The following is a 23954-nucleotide window of genomic DNA, read 5'->3' as shown; positions in this document are numbered from 1 at the left end:
AGAAAAGCACAGGCCCAAAATGGACCCTTAGACTGAGTCCCCAAACCACATAATCTAATTACAGTTTCAACCTCTCCCAGAAATGTAGTTTTAACCAGTTAGGAATATGTCACCAATGAGTTGGCCACAGGGTCCCTCTCCATACACCTGAGGAAAATGAGACCCTTTGCCTTCCTCACTATGGAAAAATGGTCTGAATAATCCTTTCCTTTAGCTAATAACTTTCTTACCCTACCCTCATTTATATAAAAATCTTCCATTTTGCAAAACTCCTCAGAGTTATTTATTTGCTACATGAAACACTGCCCCCAATTCATGAATCTTTTTTTTTTTTTTTTTTTTTTTAAATTCATGAGAGATACAGAGAGAGGCAGAGACACAAACAGAGGGAGAAGCAGGCTACCTGCTGAGCAGGGAGCCCAATTCAGGACTTGATCCCAGGTCCCCAGGATCATGACCTGAGCCAAAGGCAGACACCCAACCACTGAGCCACCCAGGTACCCCATGAATCTTTTTTTTTTTTTAATGCCAATTAGGTCTTCAAAATTTACTTGGTTGAATTTTTTAAACAGTGGTGATGATTAAATGAGATGTTAACATTAAGCACTTAACATAGTATTTGACACACAGTAAATGTTCAGTAAACATTTACTCTTAACAATTAATACTGGTAATTAACTATGCTTCCTCTATTTCTCTAAAAGTTGGGCAAACCACAGAGCTCCAAATATTTTGGAATGTAAGAGATGGCACTGAAAGACCAACTCAGATGGCTCTCAGGGGGCAAAACAAATTTATAAATTGAAGCTGAAGTCAGAAGAGACTTCAGGAGTTTTATTACAAAAACACTGTTGGAGAGGAAAAATTTCCCTCTAACCATCTTAGTTTTATTGGCCCTGTAAATTAGACTGAAAAAGACAGATTAGCAAGTGAAAACAAACAAGTTTATTAACATATGCATCACATAGACACATGGGTGTACTCAATTATTAATAACTCAAAGGAGTGGTTAGAACTTGGGCTTATATCATGTTAAGAAACAAAATTCAACTGAGTACATTTTATTCTATTTTTTATTTGCCGGAAAGAGAGAGAGCAGAGGCAGAGGGAGAAGCAGGCTCCCTGCTGAGCAAGAAGCCTGATGCTGGGTTCAATGCTAGGACCTTGGAACCATGACCCGAGCCGAAGGCAGATGCTTAACCAACTGGGCCACGCAGGTGCCCCTCAACTGAGTACATTTTAAAGACATTACTGGCTTTATTTAATGATTCATGAATCAGGCATAGTCAGTGTAAAAGAAAGGAGCTCCAAGAAGCTACACAAAATGAAAGACTTTTATAGGCAGATGGAAGCAGGAACTAGGAAAACACTGAACAAAAAGCAGACTGGTGATATTAAGGTCATTTTCCTTTAGGCAATTCCTGATTGATTCCATTTATGGGAAAGCCAAAACTGTAAGGTTTGGTGATGTGGGGCCTAACATAAGTGACTCCATTTAGGGCCTGTCGTCTTGTTTGTGTAACAACGGCACTTTACCAAAAAAGGAATATACCCTTTGGAGAAGTGACTAGACAAGGAAAAAGGACTTTGAGTTTCTAGGGCAGCAAGTTGTGGGAAGGTAAAAATGTATAAGAGGATTAATAAAAACAAGATTTAGTTAGTAAAGTTTGTTTTGTAGATTCCTCTGGTCCCCTCTCTGGGTTGTTAAGGATCTAGAGTTCTTCTGTTCATCCCTTGTAAGGGGGAGCGGGGACACATATACAAAGTAATGTCCTGCTTTTAGGTAAATAGGGGGAGGGTAGAGGGCTTTTCCTGCTGCTTTTATCTGCTGCTTCTCAATTACCTTCAGCTCAAAATAATCCTTATGCTACAGTGGCATATTTTGGGGTGGCATGTTCTGCCATTCAGCACTCAACATCAGACATGTGGGTGGCTCAGTGGTTGAACGTCTGCCTTTGGCACAGGTCCTAGAATCGCTCAGGTCCTAGGATCAGGTCCGAGTCCCACATCAGGCTCCCTGCATGGAGCCTGATTCTCCCTCTGCATTTGTCTCTTCCTCTCTCTGTGTGTCTCATGAATAAATAAATAAAATATTTAAATCTAAAGGTTTTTATGGGCTTATTGGTGGGCTGCTTTTTTTTGTTGTTGTTGTTGTTTTTAAAGATTTTACTTATTTATTCATGAACAAGAGAGAGGCAGAGATGCAGGCCAAGGAAGAAGCAGGCTCCATGCAGGGAGCCTGACATGGGACTCGATCCCAGGTCTCCACGATCAGGCCCTGGGCTGAAGGCAGCACTAAACCTCTGAGCTACCAGGGCTGCCCTGGTGGGCTGTTTTAATCTGAGTAACCACCCTGTGCCTGTCATCCAGTCAGGCTTTTGTCATCTACCTATCACATGGGAAAGGGTGGAGGGCTCATTCCAGGGTAAGGTAAAATCCTTTTAAGGGTGGTTTCCTCTTGGGTGGTGGTGGGGGGGGGTATTGCTCCTGCCTTTCTTCCAACTATCCTTCATTACAAGGAGTAATTTTTTTTTTTTTTTTAGATTTTATTTATTTATTCATGAAAGAGAAAAAGAGAGGTAGAGACACAAGCAGAGGGAGAAGCAGGCTCCCTGAGGGAGCCCAATGTAAGACTCGATCCCAGGACCCCAGGACCACACCTGAACCAAAGGCATACGCTCAACCACTGAGCCACCCAGGTATCCCACAAGGAGTATCTTTTGTTACAATATTTGGTTTTGACCCAAGTTACTGAAATACCTCCAGAGCAATAAAGATAAAAGGAGTGCCTTGTTATTTGTAACAAGCCCTTTTCAACCATATTTGAATTTAAGTTAATAAAGTGACTTTTGGAAAGCCATTAAAGGTTGCCTAGGGAAACAACTCTGATTCCAGGAACTTTAAGCACCACCCCAAGGGGAAAAAGGAGCTGCAGATTGAGTTCAATCACCAGTGGACAAATATTTAATCAATCATGCCTATGTAATTAAGTTTCTATTTAAAAAGCAAATATAAAAAATATATAAAAAATAAAAAGCAAATATAAAAACAACAACAACAACAAAACCCTAACCAGAGGAGTTTGGAGAATTTATGGGTTGCCTAAGTACATCCAAGTGCTGGGAGGGTGGTACAAATGGGGAGGACATGGAAGCTCTGTGCCCCTTCCCCATACCTTGCTCTATGCATCTCTTCCATATTGCTGTGCCTGAGTTGTATCCTTTTATAAAAATCAGTGTTAAAAATTCAACTGAGTAAATATAAAATATATATATATATATATATATTTTTTTTTTTTATTAGGTAAACTCTGCCCAACATGGGGCTTAAACTCACAACTCTGAGATCAAGACTCACATACTCCACTGACTGAGCCAGCCAGGCACCGTTCAATTGAGTAAACTTAAAAGAGTTACTTGGCTTTATACAATAATTTTTGAATCAGGGAACATAAGCCCTAGCAAACAAGTGAGCTCCAAGGAGCGATACCAAGATGGAAGGTTTTTTAGGCAGGTGGAGAGTAGGACAGGAAGCTGGAAGAGGATTATTTCAGGTAAGGCTACCTTCTTATAGGTGAAGTCCTGGGGTCTTAGGCAGATTACCTCACGAGTGCTGACCATGAAGTTCCAAAGGCAGCAACTGCAGTAAGGTGAGGTATTAAGTCTTGGTAGAGTTTTAGCAAAAGTGCCTCCGTTTTAGACCTTGTGTTTCTTTTTAACACCAGTAATATAGTAAACTGTTTTCCTGGGTTCTGTCAGCTATTCTAGCAAATTACTGAACCTGAGGAGGGGTCATGGAGGCCTCCAATTTGTAGCCAGTTGGCAGAAGCACAGGTGACAACCTAGACTTGATTTTCTGTTAATTTGTCATGTCAGTTTGATTCTTTGTCGAGCTAGGAGGTCAGAGGAAATTCTTTCTCCCTGACATAATCTTTGGGAGTCCCAAAAGAGAACACCCCAGTCTTACTCCCTAGCACCCAAGAGTCTACCATATTGTCCTTTGCAAGGGCAGGACACACTCTCCACAACACAGGACTGAACTCATCACTGCCCAAGCAACATCATCCAATAGAATTTTCTGTGATGATCCAAATGTCCCTGTGCTGTCTAGTATGGCAGCCACTAAATACACGTGACTATTGAGCACTTCAAATATAGCCAGTTGTAACAAGAAACTTTTTTATTTTTATTAATTTAAATCTGTTTTTAAAAACCCACAGGCCCAAAATGGCTTCACTTGGGCCGAGTTTCCAAACCCAAGCCTTAATAACTATTCTAATTGCAGTTTCAACCTTCCCCAGAAACGTAGTCTTAATGGGTTAAGCAAGAATTTTCCCATCAGTGCGAATGAGTCTTAACACATGGGCCCTCTCCCTGCCCTAAAGGAGGATGAGACCCCTTGCTTTCCCCACTAAGGCAAAGTGGCCTGAACAATTCTTTTGCTAATAGCTTTGTTGCTCACCCTCTTTCTATAAAAGCCTTCCATTTTGTAAATCTCCTGGCATTCCCCTCAATTTGCTAGATAAGATGCTTCCTGATTCATGAATTGTTTAATAAAGACAATTAGATCTTCAGCATTTACTTGGTTAAATTTTGTTTTCTAATAAACTTAAGTAGCCACATGTAATTAGTGGCTATCATATTGGACAGAACAACTTTAGAACTATTCCACTTAGTTCCTATGTTAAATCTGAAGGTCATATCCTGTTCATAGTTCATTTGAAAGGCAGTGACACCCATTTGAAAATCAAGAATAATCTATCTCTGCCAGGCCTGATGTATCAGGTTATCAGCTCCACCTACTTCTGGAATATATAATGTGACTTACAGGCATAGGAAAGACAGTGTATCAAATTTAGTTTCCATCAATAAAGACCATAATAATATCTTAATCATCCATAAAAATCACATGATGGCAAAAGGAAAATATAGTCTTTAGTACTTGTACATAGTATATCTTATCTCAGAGATAAGGAACAAAAAGTACCTTATATTTCTTCCCAGAGGCCTGCCTAGAGCAGGCACTAAGAGACTTCTCCACTCCATTATTCTAGCAGATCCAGCCCAATCCTAAATTATCCTAGCTCTGGGGACACCTTAAGGAATCTATTAACTTTGGTTGTAAAAGGATTTTCCACATATACATGTTTCCTACTTCCAAGCAACCTTTCTTGTAAAGATGGTTTAGCACATAGAAACAGAATGCACTGCCTCCTGAGATGAGGTCTAGAGAAATACAGCCAGTCCCAGCCAGGTCATCCTTACCTCAAAAAGTTCTACATCTTGCAGGTTTTCAGTAAAGCAAGATATTTTGTTGCCCTATCTTAGAATGATGTAGTCCAGAATTCCCTATACAGTACAATTCAGAATACAGCTCCTAAAGCCCTTAGCATATTAGTTTAGAGGTAATTGTTGTTGTTAAGATTTTATTTATTTATTCATGAGAGACACAGAGGCAGAGAGAGGCAGAGGGAGAAGCAGGTCTCCAGGATCACGCCCTTGGCTGAAGGTGGCGCTAAACCGCTGAGCCACCCAGGCTGCCCTATAGGTAATGGTTTATACATCTGCCTCCTAGCTAGACTTTGTATCTATGTATTCATCCAATAAGTAGATGCATGTGTTTACTCTGAGCCACACTGAGCCACACCCTGTTGTAGGTGCTGGCATTAAAGCAGAGAACAAAACAGACAAAGCCCCTGTGAACCTTAAGTTCTAGTGGGGGTGGGGAAACTGCTACTAAATGAGTAAACAAAAAGGCACAATAATTTCAGAGTGGTGACAAGTGTTATGAAGAAAATAAAATAGAGTGGTGTGATAGAGTGACTGGAGGTCTCTCTCTTTTCTTTTTCTTTTTTTTTTAAGATTTTATTTATTCATGAGAGAGAGAGAGAGAAAGAGACAGAGAGAGACTCGATCCTGGGACTTCGGGATCATGCCCTGAGCTGAAGGCAGATGCTCAAGGGCTGAACCACCTAGGCATCCCACTGCAGGTCTCTTTTAGACTCTGTGGTCAGGAGAGACCTCAGAAGAGGGGAGGTTTGAGCTGAGCTTGGAATCTAAAGTTGCCAGCTCTGCAAAGGGACAAACAGCCTAGGGTGGCAGCAGATAGAAAGTCTATGTTTACCATTAGAGCAGGCTAATCTCTTCCCTTTTGATAATGGGATTCTTAGAGCCTAACATAACGCTAGGCTTTGAATAGGTATATAATAAGAGTCGATTTTAGCACAAACGTATTAAATGTTTATTGGAATTATCTTGGTTAATCCTCACAACAAGATACAAACAAGTCAAGGGAAGAAAATTAAGAGAAACGAAGTAACTTACCCAGGGGCATGTAGTAGGTATGTGGCAAAACCAAGATTACCCGTAAGCCAAGACTTCTGACCCCCAGAAACTATGCTTCTAATTAACCAATGAGTCTCACTGAGCTCCAGCATCTGAAAGGCTTTCTAAAACTATCGTTTTTTGCATCAAGCCAAACCAACTAAATTAGAATCTCAGAGGTTGGGGATTAGAAACCTGAATCTTTAATAGGCCCTCCAGATGATTTTTATGCACACTTGAAGTTGAGAACCACTGTGCTCTGTTGAAAAAAATGAAGTACTCTACTATTTGTACTACTTTGCCCCAAAACTTGCAAATTCCCAGGCTCCTAAACTCTATAGATGCCCATTCTCTTAAACTTTGAGCCCTTATAATCAGGTCAACTTAACACTGTTACAAGAAAGAAATCTTAGAGTCTAAGACCTGCAAGAGGGCTAAGGAAAAACACTTTGACAAACCCCTCCCCACCAGCATTCTCCCACCCACCCTCCACTACACTTTGATTTTAACCTAACTAACCTGTAACTCCAGGAACGTTAGGACTTGTTTACCAGTTCAGCTAAGCTCTGGAGCCGCTCTCATGATTTGGCCCCTCTGCTGAGCAAGCCTAAAGTACACTCAGGACCCACGAGATAAGCCAGCCACCCCACACCCCATTCCTGCAACCTAAAGCAGGTGGGTCCTTAGAGGTTAATCCTTCAGCTGCCCCTCCTGAGGGAAGGGGAGGCAGGGATCCTCGGAACAGGGATACCTGGGATTGAGCACGTCTTTCCTGGGAACTAGGTTGGGACATCCCCAGAGCAGAGGAACTGCATCTTGACATAGGTCGCTAAGGTTTAGGATTGCCAGAGAAAATATTGGATGCCCACTTAGGTCTCAAATACTGCAGGGAGTGTCCCTTTTTTTTTTTTTAAGTGTTGTTTACCTGAAGTTCAACTTTAGGTATCCCGTTTTTTAATTTGCAAGATCTGGCCATCTACTTGGGGTACAGGCCCCCCAGCCCCTCTGTAAGAGGCATTCGGTCGGTTGTACCGTCTCCTAGAGCACCCTAAGCATCACGTAACAAGTCACAGCAGGAGGAGGGAGCCGTACGGGGAAGCCCCGAGAGTGAGCGTGCAGGGGTGCTTCTGTCGCTCCCACGGAATGGAGCGCAGAGGGAGGTCCTGCAAGAGACCCTGCTCTTCGGTGCCACCGTCTCGCTCGCGGTGCCCCGGACGCGTGCGCAGGACTCGCGTCCTCCCCGGCGAGCGCCCGCAGCCCCCGCCGGTTCCCCGCCGCCTCGGCCCCGCGGCCTGGCCCCGCCCGCCTAGTTCTCGGCCCTTTCCTGGGTCAGCTGGTGCTGGCGTCAGGCGGAGGGATGGGCCGGCTCGGCTCGACCCGCCGGGGCTTGTTTACTATGGCTGATGATCTGGAGCCACAGTGAGTTAATCCCGTGTCTTTCTCTTCCTCTCTCTCTCCCTGGGCCATGGTCCCGGGACTGTCGGTGACCGAGGAACAGCGTAAACACCTTCCCGCCGTCCCTTTTCCAGGTCGGCCCCGGGGGGGGGGGGGGGGCGTGCTCTGCTCTCGCCCAGAAGAGGCGGCGGCAGAGCTCGGGGGCGGCGGTGGACGCGCCGCCCGCGGCTCCGGGGCTCTGACTCCCGCGGTGGCTTCGCGGCCGCTCTCGGTCCTCGCCGCCGTGGGGGGAGGCCAGGCGGTGGCGGTGGCGGTGGCGGTGGCCGGGCCGCAGCGGCCGTGGGACGCGGGCGCGGGGGAGCGGAGCGGTCGGGTGCGTGTAGAGATCGGCCCCAGGACGGCGGTCGGGGGGTGCGAGGGGCCTCCTGGGATGGTCTGGAGCCAGGGGCTCGCAGGTCTGCAGCGCTCGCCCGCCGAGACGCCTGGTCGCCCTCGATCCCAGGTGATGGCGTTTTTAGATCATCGCAAGATCCTGAACGCTGTGGTTTCAGAATTCCACTTTTGGGGATTTGTTTTCGCCGTCTCCAGGGCATCGGGTTTGGGATGCCACCTGTAGGTGCTAGACTAGCCGTCCGCAGCCTCATAGAAGCAAGGAAAAGTTGCTTGCTCCAGAAGAATGACTCAGCTCCCAGCCCAGCCTTGATTTCACCACAACAGGGCCTTTCCTGTATCCCACGTTCCCGCTCTTCGGAGCTGCAGGACTGGCAGCTTGCAAAACGGATTAACTTTATGACCATAATAGCTTCCTGGGCTTGAAGGAACTGCCCAGGAAGAGTTTTGCTTCCTAAAGCGAATTTACAATGGCTACAATGACTTGGGGAAACACAGGTTAGAGCTGGTAGAGATGCAGGCAGTTCAGCTCCCTCTTACAGATGAAGAAGCAGGCTCATAAAAGTTACAGGAGACTCGCACCAATCACCGAGGTCCACAGCAGGCTCCAACCCAACACAGAACCCCTTTTGCCTCACCTACCACTGGGATAGAAGCCCCCTCGAGGGAAGAGACCACTCTGGCCAGGCTAAGTTCACAGCTGAGCAGCTTCTCTGCCCCTTGCCTCAGTTTCCCACCCTAGCCCTCACCTCCCCAATAGCACTGAGTATATGTGCCAGGGACTATTTCCAGTGCTTTAGCTGTAACACTTTTTTTAAAAAAATATTTTTTTTATTTATTCATGAGAAACAGAAGCAGAGACATAGGTGGAAGGAGAAGCAGGCTCCCTATGGGGAGCCTGATATGGGACTGAACCCCAGGACTCCATGATCATGCCCTGAGCCAAAGGCAGATGCTCAACCACTGAGCCACCCAGAGGTCCCCTAACTGTAACATTTTGGGGGAAGAGAGGCAAACTAAAGCTCCTCCCTGAGGCATATCTGCCAAGCAGCCCACAGTGCTGTTGCATTGTATGGCATTTCTCCCAAATACTGCTTTGAGCAGGTACAAGGCAAGGTGGAGTCCACATGTCACGGGCTCACTTGTCACAGTCTCTGATGTAGAGAGAAAGTTGGTCTCTTAAGACTGCCAAAATTCTGCAGTCTTGGTACCCACGCTTCAAGCCTACCGTAAGGAATTCCAGTAGAGTATCAAAAGGGTTGAGAGTCACTGGATTGATTGTGATGAGAACTCTTATCTGGCTGAAGTCACTAATATACCACCTGCAACCTCAGGATTTCTTTCTTTCTTTCTTTCTGTTTTTTTTTTTTTTTTTTTTTAAGATTTTATTTATTTATTTGATACCCAGAGAAAGAGCACAAGCAGGGGGTGGGAGTAGGAAGAGTAGAGGGAGAAGCAGACTCCCCAACAAGCAGAGAATCCACTGTGGGGCTAGACCCCAGGACCCTGGGATCATGACCTGAGCTGAAGGCAGACACTTAACCAACTGAGCCACCCAGGTTCCCCAACCCCAGGATTTCTTGCAAGTCTCTCTAGTCGTCAAAAAGTTGAATGAATATAGACAGCTTATGACTTAGCTGGAGGAAAAGAACATTTATTGGGAGTTTATCTTTTGCTAGGCATTATTCTATATGTTTTAGGGACATAAACTTATTTAATCTTTTTTTGTAAACCATATGAAATAGGTACTATTAGTATCTTTCTCTTAAAGATGAGGAAATTGACACAGAGAGGCTAAGTAAGTAATGTGCCTAGAGTCACATTCCTGGTAAGTAGCAGTGTCAGGATTGGAACTCTGGCTTTCTTCTTTATTTCGTACTTCCTTTCAGAAAACAGAAATAGCATGAAAATGTGGTTATATACTGTTAAGTTTGAAAAGCTGAGGCTGGGGCTGGCTGGTTCTAGTCTATAGAGCATGTGACTCTTGATGGCAGGGCCATGAGTTTGAGCCCCACACTACTGAGTATAGAAATTATCTAAAAATAAGTAATCAATAAATGAACTTTTAAAGTAATTCTCCAAAGAAGAAAAAAAGAAAAAACTGCAGCTGGAGCTTCCAGAGGAAGGGTACAGAGAAACCTAGATTTGAGGTGTGGGCTCTAGTTCTGCTGCTTTTTCTAACTAGCCACGTGACCTCCATGGGCATCAGTTTCCTCGTCTGTGAAATAGGCTGGACTAGATGATTCCTAAGGAACTGCCCTAATCTAAAATCCTGTGCTTCAAATGATATATCAGGATGTCCAGTGTGTGGCAAGAGGAATCAGTAATGGTTCCTCTCATTTCCCCCACAGAATGCCCCTGCCTGACTATACTAATATTCACAGACCCTTCCTGTAGCTGGTGGTATCCATCCTGTAATGCCCTTCATTCAGGCAGAGTTCAAGAAAATAGAAATATCATATACAACGGAAAAAGAATAATAAACTCATTCAGCATCTAATCTGTCCTAGGCACCTTTTGAGGTCCCTTACATATCTAGATGCTCAAAGGCCAATTATTTATCAAGCCGAAGCCATTCTGCTTATAAATATGATAGTGTGATACAGAACCAGAGGGTCACCCTCACCCTTCAACCCAATGCTTTCAACTTCTACCCTGAAATCTTAAGTTTTCTTGGAAATAAAGGAGATAGCAGGATGGGTTATCATTTTACTGCATGCCATTGGAGGTGAGGACATATTTTATACACATTTTATAATCTGAAAAACAAGGCTAGAGGCAATCTGGCAAAGCAATCACAATAGGACTTGAACCCAGGTCTCCTGCCTCCTCCCTTTCTGTCTCATCTCATTGTTCCAGGCTGGACCGATTGATTTTCTGAGAGCCCAGCTGAGCACTGACCCTGCTCTGTACTTCCAGGGGCTTGGAAGGACACACACAAACCCCAAGGTTCTGCCAAGAAGGCAGGTGGCATGGGAATTTGTCCTACCCTAAAGGAACAGCCAGTCCTGGGAATGGCAAAAGATAAAGATAACTGAAACATTAGTTAATAGTTGTTTCTTTTTCCCCTTGTGATCTTGAACATTATGATAACCAGTAACAAAGGGGAGTTATAAAGCCCAGATGAGATAATAAATGTGAAAGAGCTTTGCAAACTGTGAAGTGTTATATACATGGTGTCCTGAGTATCTCTTGAGACAAAGGGCATGTTGTTAATAGCCATTTGTTGGAGAAGAGTAGTCTGTGCCGCAGCAGGGAATTGCTGACTGCCTTAGCCGCAGGCCTCCTGAACCTGGAAACACCCTGATAACTCTTGTAACTGTCAGCAAGGCTGAGAGCATCAATGTTGCCGATGGGTATCACTGTATTTCTTTGTCCCAGGCCTCAGGGCTGGCTGAGTAGCTGGCTGCCTGCTTGGCGCCCCACTTCCATGTCTCAGCTGAAGAATGTGGAAGCCAGGATCCTCCAGTGTAAGTAGAAGGGATGGCTTATCCCGCCTCCATCAGGAGGTCCAAAGATACAGGATCTCTCCAGGGTCTGCTACACTGAGCCCACTGATTCCTGATTAACGGTGCTTAGGGTAGAGGGAAAATATGTCAGTGATTTGAGAAGGGATTTGCACAGAGGACACCATAGTGTATGATTGTGGTTTCTCTACAGCTCCTTCTGTCTCCATTATGCTAGTTCCTGGCACATCCCGCAACTTCACTTCAAACCCAACACCAACTATCAACACACACACATATCTACACATTCTCTTTCCCCCCTTTCTTCTCCCCCATTCCTCCCTTCTTCCTATTTTTTTTTAATTTATTTATGATAGTCACACACAGAGAGAGAGGCAGAGACACAGACAGAGGGAGAAGCAGGCTCCATGCACCGGGAGCCCGACGTGGGATTCGATCCCGGGTCTCCAGGATCGCGCCCTGGGCCAAAGGCAGGCGCCAAACTGCTGCGCCACCCAGGGATCCCTCCTCCCTTCTTCCTTTTCTCCCTCTCTTCTTCCAAACACATAAGCACTTCTCAGATTTACCACCTTGCAACTTGAGGACCAGCAGCAGTCCTATATTCTCTAATATTGCTATCCATGTATTCCATCCAGTTAGGCCCACCACTTACCTGGTTACTACAGTTAGTTTGGGATTCCCACAGACCCACTCTCTTGGGCAGTACTATGTTGGGGCAGGGCATCCTGTGATTGACAGCATACACAGGCTCAAACAAGACCCATGGGCCTCATCTGCCCATATCTCCCCACCCTGCACCCACTGCCCAGTCATGGAAACCCTCTGTTCCCATGGGCCTGAGTGGCACAGCTGCAGAACAGCCACAGCTTTGAAGCCTCCTCCCAGGATCCAGGCAACTTCCCAGCCCCCCAGCTGCCCTGTCACGTGACAGTTATCATGCCAGCAGAGTAAGCACTGCACACCATCAGTCTCCAAGAGGAATAAGCCTGTGGCTCAGTCCATACCCATCACCCCTCCATCGGGCTCAGCTCTAGTCGGAAGACACCCCCCAGTGTCTCCCAGACACCCCCAGTGAGGATGCTTCTGTCCCTCTTTTGAGTTCCAAGCACACACAGTACTGGAGTGGTAGATGCAGGAGCTCTGTAAGGCCAATGGGGTCACTACAACACTGGGCCCAAAGGAACCTGGACATAATTTGAAGGAATAAGATGGCCCCTCTAATTACCTAGAGACTAGATGGCCTACAGATCATGCTTAGATTTGATCTCTTAGAGCATGTGATCAGAGGGTTGTGAAAGGAAAGAAATGAGGAAGGTTTGGCAACAGAGTGGAGAAGCTGAAGCACACATGACAGCACAGTCAGAAAACAGTCTTCTTGTTCTGCCCTGTGTTCCCCTCTCCCCAGGCCTCCAGAACAAGTTCCTGGCCCGATATGTGTCCCTCCCAAATCAGAACAAGATCTGGACGGTAACGGTGAGTCCGGAGCTGAGAGATCGCACCCCCCTGGTGATGGTGCATGGCTTCGGGGGTGGCGTAGGCCTCTGGATCCTCAATATGGATTCACTGAGTGCCCGTCGCACGCTGCACACCTTCGATCTACTTGGCTTTGGGCGAAGCTCAAGGCCAACGTTCCCGAGGGACCCTGAAGGGGCCGAGGACGAGTTTGTGACATCAATAGAAACGTGGCGGGAGACCATGGGGATCCCCAGTATGATCCTCCTGGGGCATAGTTTGGGAGGATTCCTGGCCACCTCTTACTCTATCAAGTACCCTGAAAGGTAAGGAAAAGTCACACCTCTTGCTCATGACCTAACTCCTTGTCCCACTTGGAACCTTACAATATTAGTTTCCGATGGTTCTCTTCTTCCAGGGCAAGTTAAGGTCCATGGTACCTCCAAGAACATACAACTTGTCTTTTCCTTTTTCCTCCTTTAGAGTTAAACACCTCATCCTGGTGGATCCCTGGGGGTTTCCTCTTCGACCGACTGACCCCAGTGAGATCCGTGCACCCCCAACCTGGTTCAAGGCTGTGGTGTCTGTCCTAGGGCGTTCCAACCCATTGGCTGTTCTTCGAGTAGCTGGGCCCTGGGGTGAGTAGCCTGCAGATAAAGAAACTATCTCCTTAAACCAAGGTTGTCCCATTCTAGAAGCCTCACTGCATCTAGATTCCCACTGTGCTCACTTGTGCCCACTGGCCCATGAGAAGTGGGAATAGGCCTCACATTGTTTTTTAAAACTCTTAATCTGGACATGATCTCTTTGTCTACAGTTTCAGAAGGTTCTTTTTTTCTTCATCCACATGCAAAAAGCTTTCCTATACAGGGAACAGATGGAGCAGAACTACTATTCTGTGTCTTGGCTAGAGAGAGAGAAAAAGGGGCCATCAAGTGACTCTTCCTCTGCTGAGTTCTTAGGCTGCAATGTTTATGGCAACCTGTTGGTGATTCAGCATGGTACCCACCATCAGATCCCATGGTACCCACCGCAGAGCCTCCTGTAGGTGCTGGAGCCTCCAACATAACCCACAGTGGCAGGCAAGCCCCTCTAAACCATACCCTATTCCAGTTAGGTATTATATCTTTACCACTTAGGAGCTGTCAGCAAACTCTGGGCAAGGGAAGGGAAGGAAGTCAGGGGGAGCCAGCCAGAGTAAGTAAAATTAGTAGGTCTCAGCATATTGAATTTAAATAAATTATTTTTAAAAAATTAGTAGGTCTCAGCCTTCTGACCTCATATTGCCAATACTCTTACTTTCGAGGGGGGAGTGGCTTTTTTTTTTAAGATTTTATTTATTTATTCATGAGAGATACAGAGAGAGAGAGAGAGGCAGAGACACAGGGAGAGGGAGAAGCAGGCTCCATGCAGGGAGCCTGATGTGGGATTTGATCCCGGGTCTCCAGGATCACACCCTGGGCTGAGGGCAGCGCTAAACCACTGAGCCACCAGAGCTGCCCCGGGGAGTGACTTTTTAATCTGATGAAGTAAAAAGCAGATTCCTTCTATAGAAAAGATTGGTGATCTCCTATCCTGTAACAATTGCTTATGTATACACAGTGCTGTTCAGTAGCCAATTATTACAAAGCTAATTACTAATGGTTGAATAAGTGTTGTCTCTTGAGGCCCTTCAAAAGAAACAGAATGACTGGATAAAAGAGGGAAAATGAGGATTTGAGTAGAAGGTAGGAGTTTGGGACGAAAGGAAGGTTATCAAGACACACAGGTGCCAAAGAAGAATAAATGATCAGAGAGCTGACCTCAGACATTCCAGCACTGTGGACTCCAGCACGCCCTCTGTGGTCCCTTCCCAGGGATAAGCTCTGGTCTGACTACTCTCCCCTTTTCTGGAATTGTGTCTGGCCAGGTTCATGCAGGGGCCTCAGAACCAATGTGGTTGAGAAGCTGGCTGGCAGCCATGGAGGAGGGTCAGGGCCTAGGGGATCCTGGCTATACCTCCCTCTCACACCTTGATCCTCATGCACAGAGAGAAGACCAAGAGAGAGATCAGAAGTTGACCATTAGGCCCAATTTTTAGTCTGTTTTGGGTGCCCTCCTGCTTGTGTGTGTGTGCTCTAGGGGAAGGGGAAGGGAACAGATTGCTCTAAAACGGCCCAAGTCTGAGATGCCAGAGTTAAATTTACCTCTCCACTCGTATTCTGTTATAGGGCTGAACCTGAGAGGGTGCTTGGCAGATAGTCTAGTTCCATCTGATACCTTCAGAAGATTGAAAGGCCTTAAGGGTCTCCGGGCTCCTGGCTGACTTAGTCCATAGAGCATGCAACTCTTGATTTCGGGATTGTGAGGTCGAGCCCCACATCAAGTGTAGAGATGACTTTAAAAAGAAAAAAAAAAGAATCCCTAAGGATCTCAAGGAGAAAGAACATAGCTCAGACTATAAAAGAAAAGCATCAAAATAAATAAATAAATAAATAAATAAATAAATAAATAAATAAATAAAAGCATCTCGGCCATGGACTCTTTTTTTTTTTTTTTTTTTTTTAGATTTTATTTATTTATTTGAGAGAGAGTGTGCACAAGCAGTGGGGGAGGCACACAAGCACTCCCACTGAGCACAGAGCCCCCAGTGCAGGGCCAATCCCACAACTCTGAGATTAGGACCCAAGCTGAAATCAAGAGTCAAAAATCAGATAGATGCCTTGGACACCAGGGTGGCTCAGCGGTTGAGCGTCTGTCTTTGGCTTAGGGTGTGATCCCGGGGTCCTGGGATAGAGCCCCACATCGGGCTCCCTGCTGGGAGCTTGCTTCTCCCTCTGCCTGTGTCTCTGCCTCTCTTTCTGTGTCTCTCATGAATAAATAAATAAAATCTTAAAAAAAAAAAAAAAAAGATGTCCAACTGACAGCCGCCCAGGCCCTCCTCAGCCATGGACTCTTACAAGGCTTGAGATCCTGGGAGGAAAAGCGCTTGGGACTTCATTGAGCTGAAAATAAGCTGGTTCCATTGGACTATCTACCTTCTTTGGCAACCAGCTGACTCTGGTTGTCTGGGGCTTCCCAACAGCTCACACAGTCTGGCTGCCACTAGAAAGTTAAATGTGCAGAGCAAACAAACCCCTGGAGAAATAACATGTGGTTCAAGTTGTTCAAACATACATAAGCACACCGCCATCACCCTTGCTCCCCAAACTAGCCACTCCCATGTTTTTCTCTCCGCTCCCAGGGCCTGGCCTGGTACAGCGATTCCGGCCGGACTTCAAGCGCAAGTTTGCAGACTTCTTTGAAGATGATACTATATCTGAGTATATCTACCATTGCAACGCACAGAATCCCAGGTGAGGGTGGCTCCCGGAGCCAGCTTGGAGTGGAAGGGTTTGGAGATGTAACTCCAGAACCGTCCCAAGATCATTCTCTGCTGTATTTCTTCTTGCACAAACCTCTCATTCATTTAGGGAAATACAGGCACTAGCAGCCTCAATTATTTCCAGAAACCTCCCTAGGGAGTGGCACAAAAGGATGGAGAAGATAATAGATTGCTTCAACATACTGCCCATCCCTAGAGGAAGACTCTTATTCTTCCCTAGAGATAAGCACTTAGCCTGACAGGCAAGAGTCTGGAAAACATTTTAAAAGTTTTTTTTTAACTGAAAAAGTAATATGAATATTGTATTTTTTAAAAGGCAGGAAAAAAAAAGTCTTCCCCATCCCAGCCTGTAGTTCCCAAATTTCCTTGCTATTTCCAGTCCAAGATACGATGTGACATTGCTTTAGAGAACTTCTTTGCGCATCTTCCTTTACACACACACAATTTTATCTATATAATACCTTACTACAAATAGAACTGCTGAAGTATGCATTTTAAAATTTAATTATGTATACCTTGAAATACTATTTTTTAATTTTTATTTATTTATTTATTTATTTATTTATTTATTTATTTATTTGATAGAGAAAGAGAGTACACAGATAGGCAGAGCAGCAGGTAGAGGGAGGAGAAGCAGGCCCCCCACTGAGCAGAGAGCATGTGGGGCTTGATCCCAAGACCCTGGGATCATGACTTGAGCTAAAGACAGACGCTTAACCTACTGAGCCACCGAGACACACCAGGTGCACCTTGAAATACTTAATGGTGGGATAAGAATCCCTTCCACACCTTTTGGACATTTTGAGGTGTCCCCAGAATCTTGAGAAGTTTCCATGACTATTCACACAGCAGGCCCCACAAACCTGCTGCAGTCTTGGCAACTGAAAGCCAGGGCAGAGTCAGGAAGGTAATCTTCCTCCCAGGCAGCGCCCTAGGAATGGCTGATATAGGAGCCTAGGTTGGTGGCACTGCCTCTGTGGAAGCCTCACCCAGCTTGCTGTGAGGCATCTGGGGGAAGCCAGGGTCACTGGAGCAGAGGCACTGCACCACCTCATTCCAGGCCTGCCCAGGTCACCCGTGGTGAGCCCAAAGCTGTGAAGATGGTGGAGTGGTTACATTCCAGCAGTGCTGTCTGAGTATTAGCCCACACCCAGCCGGCTTTGGGGCAGTGTGGGAACTGTCTCTCCAACATTCCGCATGAGCTCAGCTGTTTGAAGTGCCCTGCTTCAGCAGCCGTATTGAGACTCAGCTCAGCAGTCAAATCAGGTAGCCCCTGACTTCCTGCTCTTGACCCCCCTCTCAGTCCCCACTGGGCTCAGTGCCAGTCCATACCCACTCAAGGCCCAACCCCAGCTCTCTGCTCAGAACTTTACCCAGTCCCAGACCTGTTTATGTGTAATGAATGGCCTCCCAGTCTCAGCCTCAGAATATATAATCCTGCAACTCTTTCGTGTCCTGGGGGAAGTAGAGGTGACATCAGTGATATCTACCCTCTCCCTGCAATACCATCACTTAATTTTATAACTGCCCAGATGTTTGTGAGTTGTAGCCCTGACATACTCACCTTAACTCTTATCAGTTCCTTGGAAAACACGAAATCTGGCTAGGGAAAAATATTTGAGGGTTACATACTTTGCTTTACCTAATTTTAGGGGCCTTGTCCATATTTTCATTTTCCCCAGTGAAGAAATAAAGAGGATATAATTCTCCAATTTGTAAATTAAAAAAAAAAAAAAAAAAAAAAAGGAAGCGTATTCTGGTTGTATGACTTACTAAGAAAACAGCCAGGATTTGAATTCCCGTCTCTCTGACTCTAGACTCCATAATTTTCCACCATGCTGCTATGTCTCAGGGAAGAACTCTGTTTCTGGTGCAGAACTCAGGCTTGTCTTCATGCTGGGGGTACAAAGGAGACTGGGATACAATACCCGAACAGGCTGGGCCTGGTAGGCAGCAGTCTCCTGAACCTTCCTGCCTCCTGCAAAAGCTGCAGAGCATCCCAGAAGACCAGCTTCCATCCCAACCTTGCAGATCCCTCACACTACTTCTCAGCTCTGCCTAAGGAAATGGCCAGGGAGCAAAGTAAATTAAATCGGCCTTGCTTCTCCCATAGTAAATACAGCTCCCCCTGGGTCCTCACAAGACTGGTGTCTTATTTCAGAGTCTTGTCAGGAAGCCCCTGGCACTGCTGTCTCGTATTTGCTCTTCACGGCCCCCCTCACATGAGCCCCTCACCCCTCTCTTCCACCCCCGGCAAGCCAAGCCCCTAGTCTGTTTACCATCTTTTTGTAATTCTTGAGAAATCCAAGTTAAATAATGAATCATATAATTTGCTATTAATTATTTATTAAAGGATTTATTTATTTTAGAGAAAGAGCATGAGTGAAAAGGGCAGAGGGAGAGGGTCTCAAACAGACTCACACTGAGTGCAGAGCCTGACACAGGGCTGGATCCCAGGACCCTGAAATCATGACCTAGCCGAAACCACGAGTTGGATGCCCAACTGACTGAGCCACTCAGGCGCCTATTTATTTATTTATTTATTTACTTACTTACTTACTTATTTACTTATTGATAATTAGCTACTTAAATGCCCACTTCCTCAAAGTGTGAGATAATTGTAAGCTTTAGGAGGGCCGGCACCACCTCTGTCTTACTCATGTCTCCACACATGGCCCAGGGCATGACGTGAATATTTGTTGAGTAAATAAATGTTAACCTGTTGCATCTTTGGACAGTTGGCAGCATCAGCAGTTTATCCAAGTATGTCCCTGACTAACTCCTGTGCTGGGAGGTCTCCACAGCCTCAGACCTGTCTCCTCATCTTCCCAGTATTTAACAAGCCCGGTCCAGGATTCTAAGAGGAATACACACATGGTCAAGTGTACCATTCCAGCTGTGTCATATTGACACTGGGTGCTGCAGGGTTTATTCTGCTCACTGCCTCATCATGTTTTGCTCCTCCAGTGGTGAGACAGCTTTCAAAGCCATGATGGAGTCCTTCGGCTGGGCACGGCGCCCCATGTTGGAGCGAATTCACTTGATTCGAAAAGATGTCCCCATCACCATGATCTATGGGGCCAACACCTGGATAGATACCAGCACAGGGAAGAAAGTAAAGATGCAGCGACCGGATTCCTACGTCCGAGACATGGTATGTCAGCCAGCCAAGGAGAGCAGGACTGAGGTAGAAGTGTTGTGTGTTGAATGCGAGCACACAGTGAACTTTGGGTGCAGATGAACCTTGGGGTGGAGAAGAGTAAGCAAATAGGAGAAAGAGGAATGGACAGATTCAGATAGTGCAGTGGATTTGAAAGAGATGACTCTGCAATACTGTAATGAAGGGTTTCTCATTTCTGTACAGTCCAGTTCAGCCAAATGACAGGTTCTTGTTCAGTAGCTAGATACAGTGTGCTGCCACTCCCAACCCGTATCCCACCCAAAACCAGCGCCATGAACAGTAGAGCAAACAGTAGAGGCTGCCATTAAGTCTTCCCACCACTACCTTCCCTTTTTCTTACCCCATTCCTCATTTGCTAATGAGTGTGCTTAATTAGTCTGGGTGTCATCTATGGGCCCTGGTTAACCAGACTTGGGGATGAAATGAGTAGATGGCAGTGGGGCTGGCCTTGTAGGAGGTACAGTGAAGAGCCAGAAGAGAACAAGAATGGGACTCTGGGATTCATTGATTACCCCACACACACACACAGGAAAGTGCCAAAATTCTAGGAGGAAGGTGGACCATTGTTTGTTTGTTTGTTTGTTTGTTTGTTTTTAAGATTTATTTATTTATTGGAGAGAGAGTGTGTGTGTGAGTGTGTGTGAGGGCGGTGAGGTGGGTGGTGGAGGGAGAGAAACTCAAGCAGGCTCTGTGCTAAACATGGAGCCAGATAGGGGGCCCGATCTCATGACCCTGAGATCATGACCTGAGCTGAAATCAAGAGTCCGGTGCTCAACTGACTGAGCCACCCAGGTATACTGTGGACTGTTGTTTCTGATAAGTGCTCATAGATGATGGCCAAGCAGGTCTAAAGGGGGAAGAAATGGTGTGCCATCTTTCCAGTGCTGGGAATAAAGATCCTTCCCACCCACTGCGGGTTCCTCCTCTCTCCACAGGAGATTGAAGGTGCTTCACATCATGTCTATGCAGACCAGCCACACATCTTCAATTCTGTGGTGGAAGAGATCTGTGACTCAGTTGACTGAGCTGCTGTCCCCTAGAGGAAGAGGAGAAAGCCAGAGTTGCTCTCGCCTCCCTGTCCGCTTACTCGCCCCCATGTCCTTTCCTCACCAACTAACATGTGCCAGCCAGGCAGTCTTGGGCTGTTCCCAGGCCAGGATCACAGTGAAAAGGAGCACTCCTGAGCCCACGCTAAGGGTTGGAGGCAGAAGCCACATGAGGCCTTAAGCACTCCACCCCAGGGAAGAACATAAAGGGTTGCATAGTGCCACCCATTCTCTCCATGCCAAGTGTCACCCAGATGGTGGTTGTGAAGGTATTGCACTGAGCCACCTTCCCTCCCTGTGCCAAAGGGAGGGCGGCCTCTTCCCCTGGGCAAAGGAAAGGCTCCCGGCAGCCTTTTCCAACTCTGGAGTGTTTGTGGGGGTAGGTTCCAAGCAAAAGCATCCTCCTCCATCACCCCCTAGCCTCCATTCCATGCCAGTTTTGTCCAGAATCTGGTTGGGAGCTAACTACCAACTAACTACTAACTCCTTAACTACCAAGAGCAGGTTGAGGGGCACCCTTGAGCTGTAGAGTCCCTCCCATGACCTAAGTAAGAAGTCCTATCCAAAGCCCTCATTAATTGATGAGGACCAGCCCAGGGCAGGAGACAGCTGGCCCACAGTGATAGAGCTCTGCTCTGGGAAAGCTAAGCCTAGAACCCAGGTCTGCTGACACCCAGTACTCACTTCTGCTAAGGTTCATGCCAGGCACCATTGCCATGAGGCTGGTCCTGGTCACTGGCCAAGGGTAAGCCCATCCCTATCCCACATTCCAGCCCCATTGTGCAGGGGTGCTCTTACCCTGCCCTGTGTCTCAGCCCTGGCTGCCAAAGCTGGGGACACTCAAGTGCTTCCTTCCCTGCCCTTTCATCCTCCCAGTCGGGAGGCCTCTTGACCTCCCTCTCTCTGTGCCTTGGGCCCTAAAGCCCCACCTGTAGTAGAGAGCAAAGGTGGCCCCTGGTGGAGAGATAAGGGAAAGACTGTGTCTGGATTCCCTGTTCCTACTAGTATCAGGGTTTTTCTACCTGTCCCCCAGGCTGTGGCCCACCATGAGCCCCTGCCCATGGTCCAGTGGAGAGCCTCAAGCCAGCAATTCCCTGTCCTCATCAGCCACAGGATGGTTCTCACTGCCTGGCCCTCTATCCCTGCCATCTGTCCCATGGTCTTCAGCTCATCCTGCCCCCAATTTACCTGTCACGTCTCCCACAGGCTGGTTCCAGGTGCTGCTCTGAGGTTCTGGGCAGTGGGCTGGGCCTGGCCCCAGAAGCAGGGCAGCTCCTGTCTGCTCCTTGAGTTTTGTAAAGCCAACCCTTTCACCAGAATAGTATTAACTCCTGGTGCTTTGTACTACTGGTCCAGCTGCCTTGGGCTCCTTTTCTATATTAATAAAGAAATGAGCAAAAACTGGTGGCAGTGATGTTTGATAGAGCCGGGTGGTCCCTGAGTCAGAGAAGGGGGCCAGAGAGGTTACACCCCACCCCTCTCCTGTTCAATGTAGCATTTCCCTGGGTCAGCACAGGCTGTGTCAGCCAAGCCCCTCATAAGACGGACAAGGAGTGTGGATGGGCCAAGCCCCAAATCCTAGGAGGAGAACTAGGGAACACCAGGTACTCCCCAATGCCATTAAGTAGCCCCATCTTCCAAAGTGTACTCCACCTGGGCCTACACCTGGACTGTTCAACAGCCTGTTCTACCACCTACTCATCCTCTAGATCTCAGCTCAGATATTCCTTATGCGGGGAAGCTTCCCGCTGACCTCCCACACTAGGCTTGGACTCCCTCTTCTGTTTCTGTGGTATGCCCAACTGCTTCTTTGTAAGATTGATGAGCTTGTCACTTGTTTAATGTCTGCCTTGCCTCCTTAGACCAGAAGCCACTTAAGGAAAAGGAGCACATCTGGCACCTAGTTAATGTTCAATAAATGTTTGTTTTGACTGAGCCAAGAGAAGTGAGATATGCCAAGTGCTCAAAAATGTGTTCAAATCATTGCCAACAGTGCCTTCTGTGTGCTGGCTGACTCCAGCCAGGCTCAGAATTCTTTGCTCCAAACAGCACATCATCCTACTCTTGTCATAAGGAATGCATGAGGGAATGAACGAATCAAAGAGTGAATGAATGAATGAATGAATGAATGAATGAATGAATGAATGAATGAATGGAACTCCTGGGTATAATCACACGTCCTGGGACGTGGTGTCTTTGTGATTGAAGATTGCTTGATGGCCAACCCCTGGCCATCCCCCTTTGAACCTACGAGGAGGACAAAGCAGGTGTGTAGAGCTTACGGTAAGCCAAGCACGAGGGCTGCAATAATGAAGAAGCCTGGTGCCGGCCTTCATGGACATCACACTTGGACTTGGAGAGACACGATTATTATGTGAATCAATACAAAATTGCAACTGAAAAGGGCCACCCAGAGAGGTAGGAAGGCCTTAGAAGGTGAGGAGCCCTGCTGAGCCTGGAGGCAAGGCAGTGAGGTAGGGAGGGGGAAGGAGCCTCTGGAGAGAGCAGAGGCCAGTTAGCAGGGATGATGCCTGAGGTGAGGCTGGGGTGGGTAGGGGTCTGGGTTCTCCAGCCTCCAGAAGAATGTTGTGCTCATCCTAAAAGCAAGGGAAAGAACTGGAGTGAGGGTCAGGGTGGAGTAGGGAGGGTGACAATCTAATTTGTGACTTGAGCCAGCCACCCTGGCTGCTCTATGGAGTATGGGAGAGGGGTGGCCCCTGTGGGAGAATTTACGGCTACTGCAGTGCTCCAAGCCAGAGAGGCTGGTAGCTTACACTTGGCATGTGCCTAGTGGACACACGAGGAGAAAAGCTGCAAGAAACGCTTAGATAAAATCAAAAGGACTTGAGGTGAACACTGAATGATGCTACACAAGCTGCCCATGTCATGAGGAATGCATGAGTAAATGAATGAATTAATGAATGAATGGATGGAATCCTGGGTATAGATTCCTGGGCTGTAATCCCCAGAGGTTGATTCAGTGTATCTGGATGGAGTCTAGCCATGACATCCTCATTTAAACAAACACATCCGCTCAGAGAGTCGGATGCCTCCTGCGTGCAGGTGCTGATGTAAGGGAACCTATGTCTCTGACGCTAAGACCAGAAGGCCCTATGTGGAGAGAGAGAGCTTATGGTGCCTGAGAGTTCCCATTTTCTGCTTTCTCCAGAACCGCTTCTCTTTGGGAACCTGCATAACGTGCTGATCTAATTTTCTCAAACCCAACACAATGCAGGACCACATGCAAGAAGAGTCTGAGGAAAGTCCCCCCAGAGTACCTTGGTTACACTCCCAGGCCCACATATATGGATGCTTGCTGGCGTGTGTGTGCATGCA

The 23954-nt window shown here is 46.8% G+C and overlaps 1 protein-coding gene across 2 annotated transcripts; it reads left to right on the top strand.

Annotated features, from left to right (window-relative positions):
* The first annotated feature begins 7592 nt into the window (after positions 1–7592).
* ABHD4 (abhydrolase domain containing 4, N-acyl phospholipase B) lies at positions 7593–22553 on the top strand. 2 transcript variants are annotated; one of them, XM_041759262.1, is made up of 7 exons: positions 7593–7742; positions 11490–11578; positions 12981–13353; positions 13511–13665; positions 16251–16362; positions 19359–19545; positions 20508–22553. In XM_041759262.1, exons 1-7 carry the CDS (start codon positions 7681–7683, stop codon positions 20595–20597), a joined length of 1068 nt encoding a protein of 355 aa, XP_041615196.1. In that variant the 5' UTR covers positions 7593–7680; the 3' UTR covers positions 20598–22553. The 2 variants fall into 2 exon arrangements, with proteins under 2 accessions (XP_041615196.1, XP_041615197.1); XM_041759263.1 differs by having other exon boundaries at positions 7715–7852.
* Positions 22554–23954: the final 1401 nt, after the last annotated feature.

This window comes from Vulpes lagopus, chromosome 6 (assembly GCF_018345385.1).
Source record: "Vulpes lagopus strain Blue_001 chromosome 6, ASM1834538v1, whole genome shotgun sequence".
Taxonomy (NCBI): domain Eukaryota; kingdom Metazoa; phylum Chordata; class Mammalia; order Carnivora; family Canidae; genus Vulpes; species Vulpes lagopus.
The sequence above is the reverse complement of the archived record's forward strand: the minus strand, read 5'-3'. Positions and strand labels throughout refer to the sequence as shown.